Source organism: Meriones unguiculatus, chromosome 3, assembly GCF_030254825.1.
Source record: "Meriones unguiculatus strain TT.TT164.6M chromosome 3, Bangor_MerUng_6.1, whole genome shotgun sequence".
NCBI lineage: Eukaryota > Metazoa > Chordata > Mammalia > Rodentia > Muridae > Meriones > Meriones unguiculatus.
In genome coordinates, this window is record NC_083351.1 from 162,827,320 (window position 1) to 162,847,598 (window position 20,279).

Sequence of the window (20,279 nt, forward strand, 5' to 3'; positions counted from 1 at the left end):
TTTTTCCAATATAAATAACAAAAATTGTCAAAACTAGTCGCATTACACAAACATCATTATAGTCTCATTTTAGATATTTCTCTTCCATAAGTTATAGTGACACATGTTGTAGCATATCCATGTACCATGAAAAACAATTTTTAAAAATATCAAGGTTTCGCTCTCTATAAGTTATCTTTATTTGTTTTTCTCTCACATTCGGATAATTTATATCCATAAGCTATTGAAGGTTAGCCTAAAGACCCTTAGAACTGGATTTGGATGGATGGTTGTAAATGCCCATCCTAAGTAAGTCTGAGGTCCCTGATCCAAAAGATTGGCCATAAGATCCTGTAAAAAAAAAAAAAAAAAAAAGTCAGATTTTTTTTTTTTCATGAAAACATTTAGACCTCTCCTGTTATTATCACTGATAGTCACTACTAGAGAATTGCAAACTATGAATTTCTGGGTTTATTTTTATTAACATGTTGACTTACATAAATATTGTTTTGAAAGAGAAAACAATAAAAGGAAAGAATATACTTTTTTTTTTTATTTTCTAAATGTGTTCCGAAGTGTGAGAAGGGCCCAAAGAAATCCTATCTTCAAATGAGTCCTGCAGATGCTGAGGCACAGACCCTAGGCTGTTTGTCATCTAGTTGACTTGACATCTTCAGGAGGCATCCTGATTATGCCAGTTTTCCCCAGTTAATCTCAGTCGAGAGTAAGGCCTGAACACCCTGATAACATAGCACCCCACCTGCCTTTCCGTATTAGATTTAGTGTTAAATATAGAAGTGATCTGGGGAAGAGCAATGTCCCTGACAAGAATGTTAAAACTGGGTCCTACATCTTAGACATGAATTCCCTAATCATAAACATCCCTAGGAGTGATTTCTGCAGTTCCTCAACTGTATACCGTATGGCCTAGGAGAGAGGACGGTAAATACAAGTTAAGATGTTGCAGAGAATGCCGTAGCTCTGCCTGAGATTTTTGGTGAGTTTTAGCATCATTAATAGGGTTGCTTTTTCATCCTCTATAAATTTTAAGAACTATAATTCTGGCATGTATTAGAATTTGTATCTTCAGCAACTTTTGCACCCGTGTTCTAACAGTGCTACTTTTGACAAGATGGCCATTGCCCAGGAATTCTACCAGAAAGAATGTATCTGTACCCACACTCCTGTTATTCTTATATGTGTGTGTGTGTATACACATGGATAATGCATATATGTGTAGTCCCACATTCAGAATACTTATTTATCTTATCAAACCACCATAAACATAGTGCCTTAGAACAACAAAAGAGACAAAACTGGAGGTTTAAATTAAAATGTGGAGGTAAGGAGTGTGCAATTGGTCTCAGTGAACTGAAAATCAAGGCGTGAGAAGGACTGTGTTCTAGGGACAATGCATTTCCTGGCTTTTATCTAGGCATTGCCTGCATTCATTGGTTCTTGGGCTCCTTCATTCACCTTTAAGGCCAGTAATGGCTGGTTAGGCTTTCTCCTGCTTTAACACTTTGACATAGCCCAGGTTGGCCTGGAACTTGCTATTTATTCAGACTTGGCCCAAGTTCATCACAACTCATGACAGAGGTCCTGAAGGCATACAAATGTGAAAGAGGGAAACCATGAAAGCTGCTAGAACAGCAAACCATATGACATAAATATGATCTTATGTATATTGTCAAGATAACTGCTATCTTGTTAAATACAAGATATTCTTAGTGGGTTGAAAAAGGTATTTTTTTAAAAATCCCAAACAATATGTAAATTAAACTGCCATCAAAAGGAGAACACTGGTTTGGGCATCAGTGGTCAGGAAGGCTTGGCTGGAATGATGAACCAGAGGAGTTTAAGCACTTAATTTTTGACATAATTTTTAGATACCTCTAAGTATACTCTCTAGGTACCTCTAAGATATTCCAAGTGGGAATATCAAATGGATAGGTGGTTCTGGAATTTAGAAGCTAGAGGCATGATCAGCCCTGAAGAGATGTTTTTTTTTTTTTAAAGTATCAATTTCAATTGAATAAAATCATTATGGCAAGAGTCTAACTAGAAGAGAGAACATGAAGAGATGGGAGGAGTTGAAAAAAGAAGCCAGCAAACAAGTCTAGATGTAACCATTAGAGCAGCCTAGGAATTCTACTAAACTCAGTTTCCAAAATGTCTTCAGAGTATCCTAGCATCCCTAGATCAAACACAACTATGAAAAATGACTTTGGTTGTCTGGTTGTTACCCGTGCAAGTACTGTGCTCTTGGAAGGAGCTCCAAATCACTTAGAATTCTGCCTTTGCTTTCTATCTGTGTAGTGTTGGCTTTGTTCCATTGAATGAGATACTTCTGAGAATAAATGCTAAAGTCATTTTTAAGGGGTGATACATCTATATCGAATCTATATAAAACACGAGAATCAGAATGAAACAAGAAATACAGTTGTTCACTAAGCCACATAAAAGGACAGTTTTAGGAGATTCGGCTTTTTAATAATCTTTTAAATATTTTCAGGGGCAGCAAATTGTTTTCTTTTTGTGTATGGATTTAACTTTTTACATTATCCAGAGTCATTTGTATGTTAGGTAGAGTGAAATTGGTAAATCAATATAACATTCTGAATGGTAATTTGGCATTGTGTCCCAGAGCCTTAAATTTTTATATACACATTGACGGGACAGTTTTGCCTAGAGTAATTTATTCCAAGTAAATAGCCCCAGGTGTTTGCAAATATTTCTTTCTGATATTCTTCAGCATTGAGAGAAGTTAGAAGCAATCTAAACAGCAGAATATTAGAAAAAATTGATTTTTTGATATCCGTTCGGCATAATACTTTGACATCACTAATGTTGCTGTCACAGAAAATATCAAATGAGATAGGAAAGACTGTGGAAGGGACAGAGAAAACAGATTCTCTACTGAGTGTGCGAGCACATGCCTATGGTCCTAGCACTTGGGAGACTGAAGCAGGAAGATCACATTTTTGAGGCCAACCTGAAACTTCATAGTGATCATATCTCAAAAACAAAACATCCCCCCCAAAAAAAAAATCAGAATATCAAAGGTTAATTGTTCACATACCTGTGAGTAGACTTACATACAACAGGAGGATGTGTTTTCATGTATTTCAGATATTAATTTATTTCTATATAGAGGAATTAGGAAACACATTTTTAAAATTTTTTTCTAAGTATTCTACAAGGACCATATACCACTTTTTGAAGTGGGAAAATAAAAAATAACTAAGTAAATTGAAATAAGAAACAATCATGGTATTTCAGACAAATGTCCGATAGTTAATATGTGTAATCCAGCTAATGTCCATCCATTTAATAATAAAATCATAAAAGGAATTTAAAAATTATTTGAAAAAATGGCAATACCATTGAAATAATCAAATCCCCCCAAAACAAAACAGGTGGAGGATAATTCTGATTTAGATTTGAAATTCTAGAAATATTTTTTGAGAGTAGGCACTTATTTTAAATTGAGTTATTTAGCCAGGTGTAGTGCATGCCTTTAACTTCAGCACTTGGAAGGCAGAGGCAGCCTCTGAATCTCAATGAATCTTAGGCCAGCCTTATCTGTGCACTAAATTCCAGGGGATTCAGGGCTATGTAAATAAACTCTGTCTAAGAGCTCCACAAGGACCAAATATATCTGGGCACAGGAGTCTTTTCTGAGACTGTTTCTCCAACCAAGGACCATGCATGGATATAACCTAGAACCCCTGCTCAGATGTAGCCCATGGCAGCTCAGTATCCAAGTGGGTACCCTAGTAAGGGGAACAGGGACTGTGTCTGACATGCACTCAGTTTCTGGCTCTTTGACCTCCCCCACAAAGGGGAGCAACCTTGCTAGGCCACAGAGGAGGACATTGCAGCCAGTCCTGAAGAGACATGATAAGCTAGAGTCAGATGGAAGGGGAGGAGGATCTCCCCTACCAGTGGACTTAGAGAGGGGCAAGGAGGAGATAAGGGAGGGAGGGTGGGATTGGGAGGGAATGAGGAAGGGGTCTACATCTGGGATACAAAGTTAATAAACTATAACTAATATAAAAAAATTTAAGAAAGCAGTTTGATTTTAGCAAAGTGATCATAGTTTCATAGCTCAAGGAATTTTGGGGGAATATTGTATATTCCATGTTTAAAATATAGTTAGAATTTTTACAAAAAAAATTACATAGAGAAAGACTTTGAATAGATTCTTAGCATTGTAGAGGGGATTTCTTTTCTCATGGTAGTTTCCATCTTGTGCCTTGATCTGTCTACCTGAGTATACAGGTCCATATCACCCATAATGGATGAAGCGGTTGATCTGTCATGGTTCAGGGATACAGCCCCTCATAACCAAGAAGGCACGGCTGCTGAGTCATCCCTGTCTCTTGCTGCAGGATCAGGTGTTGTGCCTTCCCAAATGGCAACTAACCGGAATCAGGACCAAGATGTTACATCCTGTGATCCACCCCAGAATTCCACCCCCTATCAAATGGAGCCTCACATCTTCCCAAACAGTATTATCAGCTGGAAGCCAGGTGGAAAGCATAAGCCTGGGCAAAGATTTCTGATGCAGGGCATGACAAGGGCCAAGTCAGAAACCCCGCAAGGAAATTTAGTGATGATATCCAGTTCACCATGTTGGACTGACAGGGTAGTCAAGTTACAAAAGACCCAAGGCACTGCCTGTGCTCTGCCAGGTGCAGTAGTGACTGCGGTACAGCAGGGCTCCCACAGGTAGACCTGGAGAGCTTGGGAACTTAGGACCATGGAATTGCAGATTAATTTCATTAGCATCCCTTCTCTATTACAGAAAAAGGAATAATCTGTATTTTAAAATAACTGTTCCCACCTCTTTGAATAACTTATAGAATATCTGAGTTGCTTGCTTAGATTTTTGTTGGCGAGAATTGGGGCAATAATGAATATTAGTAAGAACTACTGGACTTAAGTTAACTCTGGCTGTACAGGGATTTGTGGCCTCTTAGAGCAAAGATAGTTGTAACACCCTAACATAGTACTGAAACTGCTTCCTAGGACCAACCTTTGCCAGACTATCCTGAATTGCTGTCATCAACACTACTTACATGAAACTTAAGAAATTAGTTTCATCCAGTAGTGAAGCCCTGGGAAGCATTAATTCTAGGTATTTCCAATCAAAATAATCTCTGTGCAGGAGTTCAATATGATTATTGGGCTTTGATATTCTTGCTTCTTAGAATTAAAGATTCATGTCAGAGACTTCTTGACAGTAGACAATTTATTTTGCAGTCCAGGCCTCCTAGAACACAAGATAGCAATAATAATTTATCCAGAAGTTATGTTGAATCCTCTCATGGTTAATCATATTTAATTCTGATAAAGAAAAGCAGTGTAAAGTTATTCTGACTCTCTTCTGCAAGTAGAGAAGTTGAAGCTAACAAAAGCTTTGCGTTTATATTGTGAATAATGAGAGTGAATGTTCGGCCCACATCATCTGCCTACAGCAAGAGTAGTCATAACTGTTTTTCCGTGTTTCCTTTATTTGATTCCTGTCATCTGTTTGCTTTTGACACCATCGTGTGTAATTAAAGTGAACTTCTTCCCGATAGCTGGTCTTCTCTTCCATGGCGTGTACTTCTTAAGAAATCCAAAGCTAACATGATCTGGCCTTCTGGAAGACAAAGGTTTCCCAGCCAGAAGTAGTATCTTTGATCCCACTGCTAGCTAGTGGCATTGCTCCTGACACCTGAGCTCTTTAGAGCATGCCACATCACCATGTGATTTCCAGTCCTTGCTTCAGCTCTTACAAAACACATGGAGATAGTTTTAGTTTCTGGAGCCCGTTTACCTTGAGAACCATGCACTTCCTGGGCCCGTCTTTGTCATCCAGTGGGTGCCAGAAAGCTGACCATTCACCTTGAGATAGCTTGACATTGAAATGAACCCTAATTTCACATAGGAGCCAGCTTTGTTGCATATAACATGGCTTGGGGGCTTCTTGAAGTCATGGATTATATCTGTTTTACTCACTAAGGTGTTCTTATCACAAAGCAGAACATTAGGAACTGGATAGTGCTTAATGAACAACCCAGTGATGCACTGTTGTGTTCCCCCCGCCAAGAGAAGCTCAGGTGTCTGCTCTAGTTAAGCTGTTAGGCCCCTAGTATTGTCTCTAGGAATGACAGAGGAACTGTAACACAACCAAAAGTCCCCTGTCCCACTTAATGACTATTTTTTCCTCATTCCTTTTTTAAATTTGTTTTTTTTAATGTATTCACTTTATATCCCAATTGTAGCCCCCTCCTTTCCTCTTTCTCCCTATTCCCCTCCTCTAGTTTTCAGAAAGGGCGAGCCCTCCTCCCCTAACTCCTGACCCTAGCTTATCAAATCTCATTAAAACTGCATGCATCCTCCTCCTTTGTGGCCTGGCAAGGCACTCCTACTAAGGGAAGTGATCAAAGAGCAAGCAGCAGAGTTCATGTCAGAGACAGCCCCTGCTCCCCTTACTAGGGAACCCCCATGGAGTCTGAGCTGACCATTGGCTACATCTAAGCAGGAGGTGTAGGTCCTCTTCATGCATGGTCCTTGGTTGGTGCATCAGTCTCTGCAGGGATGCCAGGGCCCAGATCTGTTGGCTCTGTTGGTCTTCTTGTGGCTCTCCTGTCCCCTCCTTGAGGTCCTTCTATTCCCTCACTCATTCCTATGTTTTCCTGTGCTCTGCCCAAAGTTTGGCTGTGAGTCTTAGCATCTGCTTCCATCTCCTGATGGGTGGAGTCTTTCAGAGGCCATTTATGTTAGGCTCCCATCCTGTTCATTCTCTTCAACTGCTTCTGATATCTATTCTTTTGCCCTTCTAAATGAGAATTAAGCACCCTCTCCAGGATCCTCCGTGTTATTTAGCTTCTTTAGGTCTGTGGATTGTAATATGGTTATCCTGTATTATATGGCTAATATCTACTTATAAGTGAGTATATGCCATGTGTGTCTTTCTGGATCTGGGTTGCGTCAACTCAGAATGATCTTTTTTGGTTTCATCCATTTGTCTGCAAATTTCATGATTCTTTGTTTTTAATAGTTGAGTAGTGTTCTATTATGTAGATGTACCTCAATATCTGTATCTGTTCTTCAGTTGAGAGACATCTAGGTTGTTTCCAGATTATTGCTATTATCAATAAAGCTGCCATGAACATAGTTGAGCAAATGTCCTTGTTGTATAGTTGAGCATCTTTTGGGTATATGCCCAGAAGTGGTATAGCTGGGGCTTGAGGTAGCACTATTCCCAATTGTCTGAGAAAGCACCAGATTGATTTCCAAAGTGGAATACAAGTTTGCACTCCTATCAGCAATGGAGAAATGTTTCCCTTTCTCTACATTTTCGCTAACATGTGCTGTCACTTGAGGTTTTAATCCTGGCCATTCTCATGCATGTAAGATGGAATCTCAGAGTCGTTTTGATTTGTGTTTCCCTGATGACTAATGACATTAAGCATTTCTTTAAAGATTTCTCCATTTGATATTCCTCTCTTGAGACTTCTCTGGTAGTTCTGTACCCCAATTTTAAAATGGATTATTTGCGTTGTTGGTGTTTAATTTCTTGAGTTTGCTTTATATATTTTGGATATTAGCCCTCTGTCATATATAGGGTTGGTGAAGATCTTTCCAAGTCTGTAGACTGTCATTTTATTCTGTTGACAGTGTCCTTTACTTTATAGAAGCTTTTCAATTTCATGAAGTCCCATTTATTGATTGTTGATCTTAGAGCCTGAGCTATTGGTGTTCTGTTCAGGAAGTTGTCTCCTGTGCCAATGAGTTCAAGGCTCTTTTCCATTTTTATAACACATTTTAGTGTGTCTGGTTTTATGTTAAGGTATTTGATTCATTTGGACTTTAATTTTGAGCAGAGTGATAAATATGGATCTATTTCCATTTTTCTACATGTAGGCATCCAGTTAGACCAGCAGCATTTGTTGAAGATGCTCTCTACTTGCCATTGTATGGTTTTGGCTTCTTTGTCAAAAATCAAGTATCCATAGGTGTGTGGGTTTATTTCTGGGTCTTCTATTCAACTCTATTGATCCACCGTTTTGTTTTTATGCCAGTACCATGAAGTTTTTATTACTATTGCTCTGTAGTACAGCTTGAGATCAGGAATGGAGATACCTCCAGACAATCTGTTGTTGTACAGGATTGTTTTAGCAATTCTGTTTGTTTTTGTTTGTTTTTCCATATGAAGTTGAGAATTATTCTTTCAAGGTCTGTAAAGAATTGTGTTGGTATTTTGGTGAGTATTGCATTGAATCTGTAGATTACTTTTGGAAATATGGTCAATTTTTACTATATTGATCCTAACAACCCATGAACATGGGAGATCTTTCCATCTTTCTGATATCTTCTTAAATTTCTTTCTTCAGAGACTTGAAGTTTTTTTTTATATAAGTCTTTCACTTACTTAGTTAGGGTTATACTAAGATACTTTATGTTTGTTTGTTTGTTTGTTTGTTTTTCTGGCTATTTTGAAGGGGGTTGTTTCCCAAAATTCTTTCTTAGCCCATTTGTCTTTTGTATATAGGAGAGCTACTGACTTTTTTTTTTGGTTAATTTTGTATGTAGCCACTTTGCTGAAGGTGTTTGGTGTTTATCAGCTGTAGGAGTTCCCTGGTAGAATTTTTGGGGTCACTTACATTTACTATCTTATCATTTGTGAATAATGATAGTTTGACCTTTTTCTTTCTAATTTGTATCCCCTTGATCTCCTTTAGTTGTATTATTGTTCTCACTAGGACTTCCAGTACTTTATTGAAAAGAAATAAAAACTGAGCCCTGGGTCCCCTGAAGAGAATATTACCCCAACCAAGGACAATGCATGGAGAGGACCTAAAACTCATTCTCCAAGTGAGATCCCTAGTAAAGGGAGCAGGGACTTTCTCTGGCATGAACTCAGTGACAGACTCTCTCATCAACTCCCCCTGGGGCTGGGGGTGCAGTCCTGCCAGGCCACAGAGGAAGACAATGGAGACAGTTCTGATAAGACCTGATATGCTAGGGTCAAATAAAAGGGGAGGAAGACCTCCTCTATCAGTGGACTAGAGGAGGGGAACAGGGGGAGATGAAGGAGGGAGGGTGGGATTGGGAGGAGATGAGGGAGGGGGCCATAGCCGGGATACAAATTGAATAAATTGTAATAAATGATAATAATAAAAAATTTAAAAATAAAGAAAACTACAGAGAGAGTGGGCAACCTTGTCTTGTCCCTATGTTTAGGTATGTGCCTTGTACCCATGATCTCTCTAAGACTTGAAACGTGAATGACTGTTGGATTTTATCAAATGCTTTTTCAGCATCTAAAGAGATGATCATGTGTTTTTTGTTTGTTTGTTTTTCCTTTCAGTTTGTTTATATGGTGGATTACCTTCATGTGTTTCCATATATTAAATCACCCCAGGGGTGCCTAGGTGGGTCATGGTGGATAATACTTTTGATATGTTTTTTGATTCAGTTTTGCAAGTATTTTATTGAATATTTTTGTGACAATGTTTATAAGAGAAATTGGTCTCAAATTCTCTTTCTTTGTTGGGTCTTTGTGTGGTTTGGATATCAAGGTGACTGCAGCCCCATAGAATGAGTTTGGTAATGTTGCTTTCATTTCTATTTTATGGAATAGTTTGAAAACTATTGTTACTAGCTCTTTTTTGAATGTCTGGTAGACTTCTGTAGTAAACCCATCTGGCCTGGGCTTTTTTTGTTTGTTTGTTTGTTTGTTTGTTTGTTTGTTTTGGTTGGGAGATTTTGATGACTGCTTCTATTTCCTCAGGGGATATAGGACTGTTTAATTTGTTTACCTGATCTTGATTCAACTTAGGTAAGTGGAATCTATCAAAATTGCCCATTTCATTTAGATTTTCAAATTTTGTGGCATATAGACTTTTGACCCAAGACCTAATGATTCTTTGGATTTCCTTAGTGTCTGTCATTATGTCCCCTTTTTCATTTCTGATGTTGTTGATTTGGATAGTGTCTCTCTGCCATTTAGTTAATTTGGCCTAGGGTTTGTTTGTCTTGTTGATTTTTTTCAAAGAACCAACTCTTAGTTTCATTGATTATTTGGATTGTTCTCTTGGTTTCTAATTTATTGATATTAGCCATGAGTTTGATTATTTTTGGCCATCTACTCCTCTTGGGTGTATCTGCTTCTTTTTTTTTCCTAGGGCTTTCAGATGTACTATTAAGTTGCTTGTATGGGATGTCTCCAATCTCTTTATGAAGGCACTTAGTGCTATAAACTTTCCTCTTAGCACTGCTTTCATTGTCCTATAAATCTGGGTATGTTTGCCTTCATTTTCATTAAAATTTAGGAGGTCCTTAATTTCTTTTTTCTTCTCTGACCGTGTTGTCATTGAAAAGGGAGTTATTCAGTTTCCGTGTGTGTGTAGGCGTTTTGTTATTTCTGTTGTTGTTGAGGTCCAGCTTTAGTCCATCGTGGTTTGATAGGATACCTGTATTATTTCAATCTTCTTGTATCTGTTGAGGCTTGCTTTGTAAGCTATTATATGGTAAATTTTAGAGACAGTTTTGTGAGATGCTGAGAAGGAGGTATATTGTTATGTGCTTGGGTGAAAAGTTCTGTAGATATCTGTTAGTTCCATTTGATTCATGACATTTGTTAGTATCATTATTTCTCAGTTTAGCTTCTGTTTCATTGACCTGTCCTTTGATGAGAGTGGGGTGTTGAAATCTCCCACTAGTAATGTGTGGGAATCTATGTATAGTTTAAGTTTTATTAATGTTTCTTTTACAAATGTGAGTACCCTTGTATTTGGGGCATAGATGTTCAGAATTGAGATGTCATTTTGTTGTAATTTTCCTTTGATGAGTATGAAGTGTCCTTTCTCGTCTCTTGAGTTAATTCTGGTTGAAAGTCTATTTTATTAGATGTTAGAATGGCTACTCCAGGTTGCTTCTTGGCTCCATTTGCTTGGAAAACCTTTTGTCAGCCCCTTACTCTCAGGTAATATCTACCTTTGTTGTTGAGGTGTGTTTCTTGTATGCAGCAGAATGTTGGGTCCAGTTTTTGCATCCATTCTATTAGTCTGTGTCATTTTATTGGAAAGTTGGTTCCACTGATGTTGAGAGAGGTTAATGACTGGTAATTGTTAGTACCTTTTATTTTGCTGTTGGTTGTGGTAGTGCATTTGTGTGCTTGTCTACTTTTAGTTTTGCTATAGTGAAGTTATTTATTTCCTGTGTTTTCCTAGATGTAGTTAGCCTTCTTGGGTTGGATTTTTCCTTCTTGTATCTTCTGTACAGCTTGATTTGTGGCTAGGTGCTGTTTAAATTTTTTTTTTTTTTTTTGTCGTGGAATATTTTGTTTTCTCCATCTATCTTGATTGAGGGTTTGCTGAGTACAGTAGTCTCAGCTGACATCTGTGCTATTTTAGGGTCTGCATGACATCTGTCCAGACCCTTCTGTTGTGATAGTCTCTGTTGAGAAGTCATGTGTGATTCTGGTAAGTTTACCAATATATGTTACTTGGCCTTTTTCCCTTGTAGATTTTAATATTTTTTCTTTGTTCTGTACATTTAGTGTTTTGATTATTTTGTGGCTTGAGGATTTTCTTTTCTGGTCTAATTTTTAGGTGTTCTGTAGGCATCTTGTATGCTTATAAGCATCTCTTTCAGTTGGGATAATTTTCTTCAATGATTTTGTTGAAAATATATTCTGGGCCTTGGAGATAGGAATCTTCTTTTTCCTCTATTTCTATTATACTTAGGTTTTGTCTTTTCATAATGTCCTTTATTTCTTAGATGTTTTGTGTCAGGAATTTTTTATACTTAACATTTTCTTTGATGAATGCATCTGTTTCTTCTGTTGATATTCTACACCTGCAATTCTTTCCTCCATCTCTTGTATTCTGTTGGAGATGCTTATCTCTGTAGTTCCTGTTTTCTTCTCTAAGTTCTATCTTTCCATGATTGTCAAAGTTTGTGCTTTTTTAAAAATTGTTTCCATTTACATCTTCAGATCTTGAACTGTTTTATTGATTTCTTTCCACTTGTTTGTGTTTTCCTGTATTTCTTTGAGTGATTTATTAATTTTCTCTCTACAGGCCTCTCTAATGGCCTCAGTCTGTTTGACTGCATCTTCTTGTATTTCTTTATGCATTTTATTTGTTTGTTCTGTTCATCATCTATGTAAGTGTATACTTAAGGCTACTTTCTTGTATTTTAATTGTACTAGAATATCCAAGGCTGCTTGCCTTGGGATAACTGGGTTCTGGAGATGCCATATTGCTTTGACTTTTGTTGATTGTGTTTTTATGCTGCTCTTTAGCCACCTGGTTGCCTCTGGCATTGGCTAGTTTCAGATGCCCACTGGATTCTTTTTCTTGGGGGGTGAAGGGGAAGTATGGAAGAGCCCTGAGCAGGATGCTGGATGTTGCCATAAAATCCCTCTTCAGATTGGTGGATATGGTCTCTGACTGGCAGACAGTATTCCAGGGATTTGCTTCATCTCTCCTCAAGATGTATGATCCTGTGGACTAACTGGACTCCTTAGGAGCCTAGGGGTTCTTCTCACCAGGGAAAGTGCTGGAGACATCTGTCTCCACCACTGGCTTTCTTGCTCTGAGGTTAATGAGCTGCAGCTGCCCAAACACTATGCTCAAACACTGTGTTTTCTGGACACAGCCATCTTGGAGAACCAGGGAGCCCATAGGTTTGGGTGATCTTCCTAGAGAGACGGGTTGAGGTTTGGATTGGCATCTAGGGCTGTTCCCATGGCTCCCAGGTGTCAGGAGGCCTGAAATTGGAGTTGTGTATCCTGGAACCCAGAAGGTATTCACTGGCCTGTGAGCAAAGTATACAGCTGTGTGGCTAGACACTGGAGACCAAGTATTTACAGGAACTCAGAAACTTTTATGGGGATTAGTCAGGTGACCTGCATTTGGACCACTTGTTTTCCTCACTGTGATCTCTTCTCTCAACTTGGAGATCCAGTTTCTGATATTTTGAGGCCTACAGTTTAGTCTGGGGTGATGAGCACAGTGCACAGGCATGTGGCTAGGCTCTGGGAACTGCCCACCTGCAGGAACCCAGGAACTTTTTTGGGGATTAAGTGAGGGACCTGAGGTCGGACCCACTTGTTTCTCACACCATGGCTCTTCCTCTTACCTGGGAGACACAGTTGCTGGTGTCTTGGGGGCCCACAGTTCAGTCTGTTGGTATCTGTGCAGTCACTGCTTACCTGCTAATCACACACTGTGTGATCTGTTCACTGTCTTGGATCCTCCCTCCCCTTAGTGGCTTTTAAATAGTGATTCTGCAACTGTTTGTGGGAAAGCACAGGATTTAATATTCAGATCTTGTCCTGAGCAGAGGACACACATAGGATAGTGGATGCCCAAATAATGGTGATCACACTTTCACAATGAAGAGATTCCTCATATCAAGGAGTGTTCCATGACTAGCCCAACAAGTGATGGTTTCTTAGAAAAAGCTTGTGCAGTCTGCAGTTTCTACCATATCTGGACTTTACTGTGGAGTTTGATACTGACATTGCTTGGTGGGCTAAACTTGGAATCTTCTCCTGATAGATTTGTGCCATCCTCAGGCTACTTAATGAGATTTCCTCTAGTGGTTGTTTAGATACAAATGGCCCCCATAGGCTCATATTTCGTCACGAAGAAATGGAACTCTTTGAAAGGATTATAAGGATTAGGAACTGTGGCCTTGTTTGAGGAGCTGTGGCCATATTGGAGGAAGTGTGTCACTGGGGGTGGGCTTAAAAAGTTTCATGCCAGGCCCAGGATCCTTCTTTCTCTCTGCCTACAGGTCAGGATGTAGACCTCACATCTCCAGCACCAGTCTGCCTGTGTATCACTATGATAATAATGGACTAATCTCTGAAAGGATAAGCAAGCCCCAAATTAAATGCTTTCTTTTACAGTAGTTGCCTTCATCATGGTGTCTCTTAAAGGCTGGTGAACAGTGACTAAGACACTGATGTTTTATTTGTTACTTACAGCACTGCTTTCCAGGAAAAACTGAGTTCTATTTCCTAGTGCAATGTGTGCTTAGATTTTATTCTTACCCAAATGCCTTTCATGCTGCTCATAGGACAAAGGATATACCCTGTTTAAGTGACCTCTCCTATGTCTGGCCAGAGGATAATTTGTTGATAAATTGTTAGACTAAATATAAAATTCTTTTTTATATCGAAAATAAACACAGGCCTATATCTGGTACTAAACAGTTCTTTTTTTTTTTTTCTTTCAGGCAAGAAAACTGATCAGTGATTTTGCCATTATATTGTCCATTCTCATATTCTGTGTAATAGATGCTCTAGTAGGTGTGGACACCCCAAAACTAATTGTGCCAAGTGAGTTCAAGGTGAGTGAATATCTCTTTTGCTTGTTCCTCAAGCTCATTGGCTTTAGTTCTTTTCCTTTATTGTGGATCTTCAGTTTGTTTTGCATAACTACCCATTTTACCCTCAAAGAAATCTCCTATTAGGCTCATTTATAGTTAGTCTAATTTCTTCATTAAAATTAAACACTACAGTTACGATCGAATTTAGGGTTTGTGTTTTATTGACTTCTATTTTCAAATAGCATATATCATCGACTAACTCTGCCTTACATATTTTAGAATATTTCAGACAGTGTTATAGACCGAATCAGCCTGATTCATAGAGCAGTTCCTACGAGTCCACACATAACTAGCATTATATTTGTTAACCCACTAATGCTCTCAAAACTTAGGCAACATGCCCGTCCTTCTTAAATAGTGGTGGCAGGCAGTGAAGTTAGAATTCAAGCCTTCACGTTCTAACTTAGTGTTCTTTTCTTCCTACCAAATTACCTGCCAGGAGCATTTATAAAGTTTAATTGTTCCAAAGAAGACAAAAGAATTATGTATTTTCTGGATGTATGGTATATGTAGGTATAAGAGATAAAACTTACATGTCAGTCATTCATAGTTATAGATCTATGTAGTTTTCATTGCAAAACTTTAAGCAGTTTTCTAGAAAAATACTGTTTTCTCTGCTACTGAAATAATAATGTCAAACACTATTAAGCTGATTGCAATTTCATAAAACTAGTTAATGAGGAAGAGCTATGCATGCACACATTCACATATATGACAGTAAAGACTATCTTTGGCATAATATCATTTTCATTAGCAAAGATAAATTTTTGTTGATTCGACCACTAATGCATTTGAATCAGTATTTTCTAAATGTTTTCTTGGAGCCAGACTTCATCCTCTCCAGGGAGAGGGGGTTGAAATGCTTTAATCAGCAAGATGAGATGTCTTGCCTTACAAGCTCACAATGTGTGGTACAGGGAATGTTAAGATGGAGTTTGTTCCATGATGGATTTTTGGGCAAACTGAGAGGAAACATGCATCCTGGGTTTGTGGCTTCTGCCTACCAGCCCAGCCCTCAGGAGACTGAGACAGGAGGCTCTCTACAAGTTCAAGGCCAATCTGGGTTACATTGGGAATTTCAAGCTAGCCTAGGCTATAGAATAAGACCCTGTCTCGAAAAACAAAAGAAGGAACAAACTCATAAGTAGTATTACAGTTACATTTATTTGTTTTTCGTGTTTTTTTAAATTTCTTCTTTATCTACATGGAGAAGCAATCGTTTTTTAAATTTTTTTATTTATTATAATTTATTCACTTTGTATCCCAGCTGTAGCCCTCTCCTTGATCCCCTCCCAATCTCTCCCTTCTTCCGTCTTCTCCTCCCATGCTTCTTCCCCAGTCCACTGATAGGGGAGGTCCTCTTCCCCTTCCATCTGACCCTAGTCTATCAGGTCTCATCAGGACTGTCTGCATTGTCTTCCTCTGTGGCCTGGTAAGGCTGCTCCCCCCTCAGGAGGAGGTGATCAAACAGCCAGCCACTGAGCTCATGTCAGAGACAGCCACTATTCCCCTTACTAGGGAACCCACTTGGACACTGAGCTGCCATGGACTACATCTGAGTAGGAATTCTAGGTTATCTCCTTGCATGGTCCTTGGTTGGAGTATCAGTCTCAGAAAAGATCCATGGGCTCAGATTTTTTTTGGTTCTGTTGTTCTCCTTATGGAACTCCTGTACCCTCCAGATCTTTCTATGTCCCCCTTCTTTCATAGAATCTCTGCATTCTGCCCAAAGTTTGGCTATGAGTCTCAGCATCTGCTTTAATACTCTGCTGGGTAGAGTCTTTCAGAGACCCTCTGTGGTAGGCTCCTGTCTTGTTCCCTGTTTTCTCCATCTTCCAAGGTCTTTTTTCTGAATGAAGATTGAGCATCTTACCCAGGGTCCCCTTGCTTAGCTTCTTTAGATGTATTCTAATATGATTATCCTATATTATATGTCTAATATCCACTTACAAGTACGTATATACCCTGTGTGTCTTTCTGTTTCTGGGATACCTCACTCAGGATGATCTTTTCTAGATGCCACAATTTGCCTGCAAATTTTCTTGTTTTTAATTGCTGAGTAGTATTCCATTGTGTAAATATACCACAATTTCTGTATCCATTCCTTAACTGAGGGACATCTGGGTTGTTTCCAGATTCTGGATATTACAAATAAAGCTGCTACAAAAATGGTTGAGCAAATATCCTTGTTGTATACTTGAGCACATAATATTCTCCTTCTGTAACACACATGTATGTTCTGCTGAAAGTTGAAGAATGGCAGCTCTTTCTCGTTTTCTGACATAGTTTTGTAGATTTACTCACATCTGGATAATTTTCCCATGTGAAACAAGAGATATGAATATTTCCCTTAGTTCAATTATACCATGTAAAATAGTGTTTTATATGTTAAGAAGCCATTTATTTGGCAGGAACAGAAACAACTTCTGTTGCCTGCTAAAATTCAAACAAAATCCATGGAGGCTTTGTAAGTTTTTGCTACCTCTTCTTAGAATATTTCATTTAGGATTTACTTCTATGTCCCTTAATGTTAATTTTTTCTTTTTTTATTAGATGCGTTATCTCAAATAATTTCTCTTTCAATATTTCATATTTTCCTTTCCTTTCCTTAATGATCACTATAATTGTTTCTATTTTTAATATGTTGACCCTCCAAAACTTGAATTGTTAAAAACCAAGTAGCATGTATTACCCATGTTGTGAGGTCCCTTATCTCTTTTATTTAAGCCAACAAGTCCTAACCGAGGCTGGTTTGTCCCACCGTTTGGAGGAAACCCTTGGTGGGTGTACCTTGCTGCTGCTATCCCGGCTTTGTTAGTCACCATTCTGATTTTCATGGACCAGCAAATCACGGCTGTGATTGTGAACAGGAAAGAACATAAGCTCAAGGTAAGTGCCCCAAAGTGCTTACCATTGCCTGTTACAGTCTCCTTAGTTCTTGGTAGTATCTATCGCTTCAAAAACAAGTGAGCTTTACTGAGAGTTACACACTATAATGTAAAGTCATAGAAAGATCATTGTAAGGTCCTCGGTGTAACATCTCAGGGTGCACTCACTTAAACAAAAGGAAAACGTTTCAACTTGTACTTCTGTCACTATGGAGGAATGGGTACAGACTTAGTCTCTCAATTTCTGATTTAAATATGGCAACCATTGTCTATCAAGAACCTGTAATCAAAGATTTAATTAAAGTACCTTCTCTCTGTTAAATAAACAGAGTTTTATGATTTGTTTTTGTTTTTTTGTTTTGTTTTATTTTGATTTTTTGCTTTCCAGAAAGTTTTTAGGAGCTGGGAGGTGCGTAGTTAGGTGACAGAGTGCTACCTACATCGCAAGGCCCTGAGTTCCATTCTTGCTACTGTACACAAAAAATGAATTGCACCTGTTTATAGGGTTACTGTGACAGTTTGAAAGTTGTGTGTGGAGTGTATGAAGGCTGGATTGGGTCAGACTGATTGCCATTTCTAACTCTTTAGTCATATTGATTCTTAGTCCTGGGAATGAGTAAAGATTTATTATTAAAGATTGTTCAAAGATCCACTTAGGAGTTATTAGTAAGTATTCACACACCCCCTTACTTAAAATATCTGTCTCAGGATATTACATGTCATAAGGTATGGAGAAGAGTTTCTATGTTTATATTTTGAGGTTTGCAAACATTGGCTGAGTGGCATTGTCATGAACCTAAAGAAAATGGTTTAATGGTATAACGTTTCTTTCAAGAGCCTGCCGAAATTATTAATAAATTATATAAAGTTTTCTATATCTAATGACATTTTAGGTCACTTAAGAAACAAATGATTTTTTAAAATACCATGTAGGGGATGAGAGATGAATAATAACAGTAAAAAGGACTAAAATTTAATGGTTACTTACCATGAATCAGGTCATTTTCTAAGCATTTTATATTATACATTAATCATCTGTTCACAATCACCAAATAAGAGAAGCATGAAAATGTATTAGAGTCACATCCAGAAACAAGAAAATATATCACCTAAAATGAATTTAGCCAAAAAATAGCATACAGGAAAGATCCAGGGAAAGCAAAGCCTTTGACTGTTGAAATTTACTAGGCAGATGAGTATTTTAGACAATAAACCATCCAGTCAGAACTGCATATTATGGTGAGAAAGAAGTAAATCTCATAACTCGTAAAACTAAGAAAAAAGTCACTGTTTTCATTAAAAAGGTGCTTCAGTTGCTTCAGTCTTGAAAGTTTGGGGGGACGGCAGGCAGTAATGGCCCATGTACAGTATGTGTCATTCCTGAAGTGTGCTGGGTAGGGCATCCAACATGTGGAAAACCTCTGTGTGGCTGTTCACACAAAGTGTGGTCAAGAGGAAACTTCCCAGACAGTTCCCTAAATCCTAAGGGAAACAGTGATATGGGATGCAGTGATTTCCTGGCATTTTCAGTGATGTGGAAGTGGAGAAAGAACACTGGCTTGTGTGTCTAGACAGGGAAAATTATGGGAGCTAGAGGATTACTGGCGTATACTCCCAATGAATGCTGAGTCAGAAAGAATTTTACAGAACAAAAACTTGAGGTAGTCACAGGTACAAAATAAGGCACCAGTTTTCAATTATCATAAGGGAATGATTAAAACTTACATTACAATGATTGTGTATTTAATACACACCAGGATCAGATAAAACGACACAGTTTCAGGTTGAAGATTGTTGTTTAACTGCTAGTGTATTTATGCCTTACTTCCACAACAGACCTGCAGCCTGTTTTTTTAGGCTTTTGTTGGAAGGCTTTACAGTGTGCAGCTCTGAGTCTCATACGCTAACCTATTAGTTCTATGAGCAAACAGTTAGCTCATCCTCTTCCACTGAAGCCAGACAAGGCAGCCCAGCTAAGGGAAAGTGATCCCAAAACAGGCAACAGAGTCCATGTCAGATAAGACCCCTTCTTCACTTGCTAGGGAACCAACATAAAGACAAGGCAGCCCAGCTAAGGGAAAGTGATCCCAAAACAGGCAACAGAGTCCATGTCAGATAAGACCCCATCAGTTATGTATGTGTTGTGGGCCTAGGTCCAGCCCATGCAAGCTTTTTGGTTGGTGCTTCAGTGTCTGTGAGCCCCCATGGGCTTAGGTTAGTTGACTCTGTTGATATTCTTGTGGAATTCCTGTCCTCTCCAGGACCTTCTATCCTTGCTCCAATTCCTCCAGCAGACTCACAGAGTTCTGCCTAATATTTGGCTGTGGGTCTCAGCACCTGTTTTGATCTGCTGCTGGGTGGACCCTCCCAGACGGAAGTCATGGCAGGCTCCTGTCTACAAACAGAGCAGGGCGTCACTATTAGTGTCAGGGGTCAGCTTTCTCCTATTGAGTGGATTTCAAGTTGAGTCAGTCATTGGTTGGCTATTCTGTCAATCTCTGTTCCATCTTTACTCCTGGACATCCTATAGGCAGGGTAATTTGGGGTAAAAGATTATGTGGGTGGGTTGCTGTTCTCCTGCTTTCACTGGAAGTCCTGCCTGGCTAGGACTTCAGTCTCCATGTGCCTGCAGCTAGGAGTCACCCCCATATCCTCCCAGAAACCTATTCTGTCACAGGTCTCCAGCTTGTCTTAAGATGCCCCCCCTCAGTTTCTCTTCTCTCTCTCAGCCCTCTTGCCCCCCACCCCTGATTTCCGCCCATCTGATCCCCATTCTTGTTCCTCTCACCACACACTCTCTCATCCAGTTCCCTCTTTTCAACATCTATACTATTTTCCCTTCTGAGTGGGATTTAAGCATCCTCTCTTGGGCCCTCCTTATTATTTAGCTTCTTGTAGTATGGTTGTCCTTTTCTATATAGCTAATATCCCTACCTCCAACAGAGGGCTAATTTCTAAAATATATAAAGAACTCAAGAACTTAAACACCAACCAACCAAATAACACAAT

The 20,279-nt window shown here is 38.8% G+C and overlaps 1 protein-coding gene across 7 annotated transcripts in view; it reads left to right on the forward strand.

The window, feature by feature from the left end:
- Slc4a4 (solute carrier family 4 member 4) overlaps positions 1 to 20,279 on the forward strand; it is a 426,516-nt gene that overhangs the window by 374,106 nt on the left and 32,131 nt on the right. For all 7 annotated transcript variants that reach the window (XM_060381236.1, XM_060381237.1, XM_060381238.1 and 4 more), the window contains 2 exons: positions 14,230 to 14,343; positions 17,110 to 17,271. In XM_060381236.1, the coding sequence (XP_060237219.1) occupies positions 14,230 to 14,343; positions 17,110 to 17,271 (276 nt within the window). The remainder of the gene's footprint in view (positions 1 to 14,229; positions 14,344 to 17,109; positions 17,272 to 20,279) is intronic.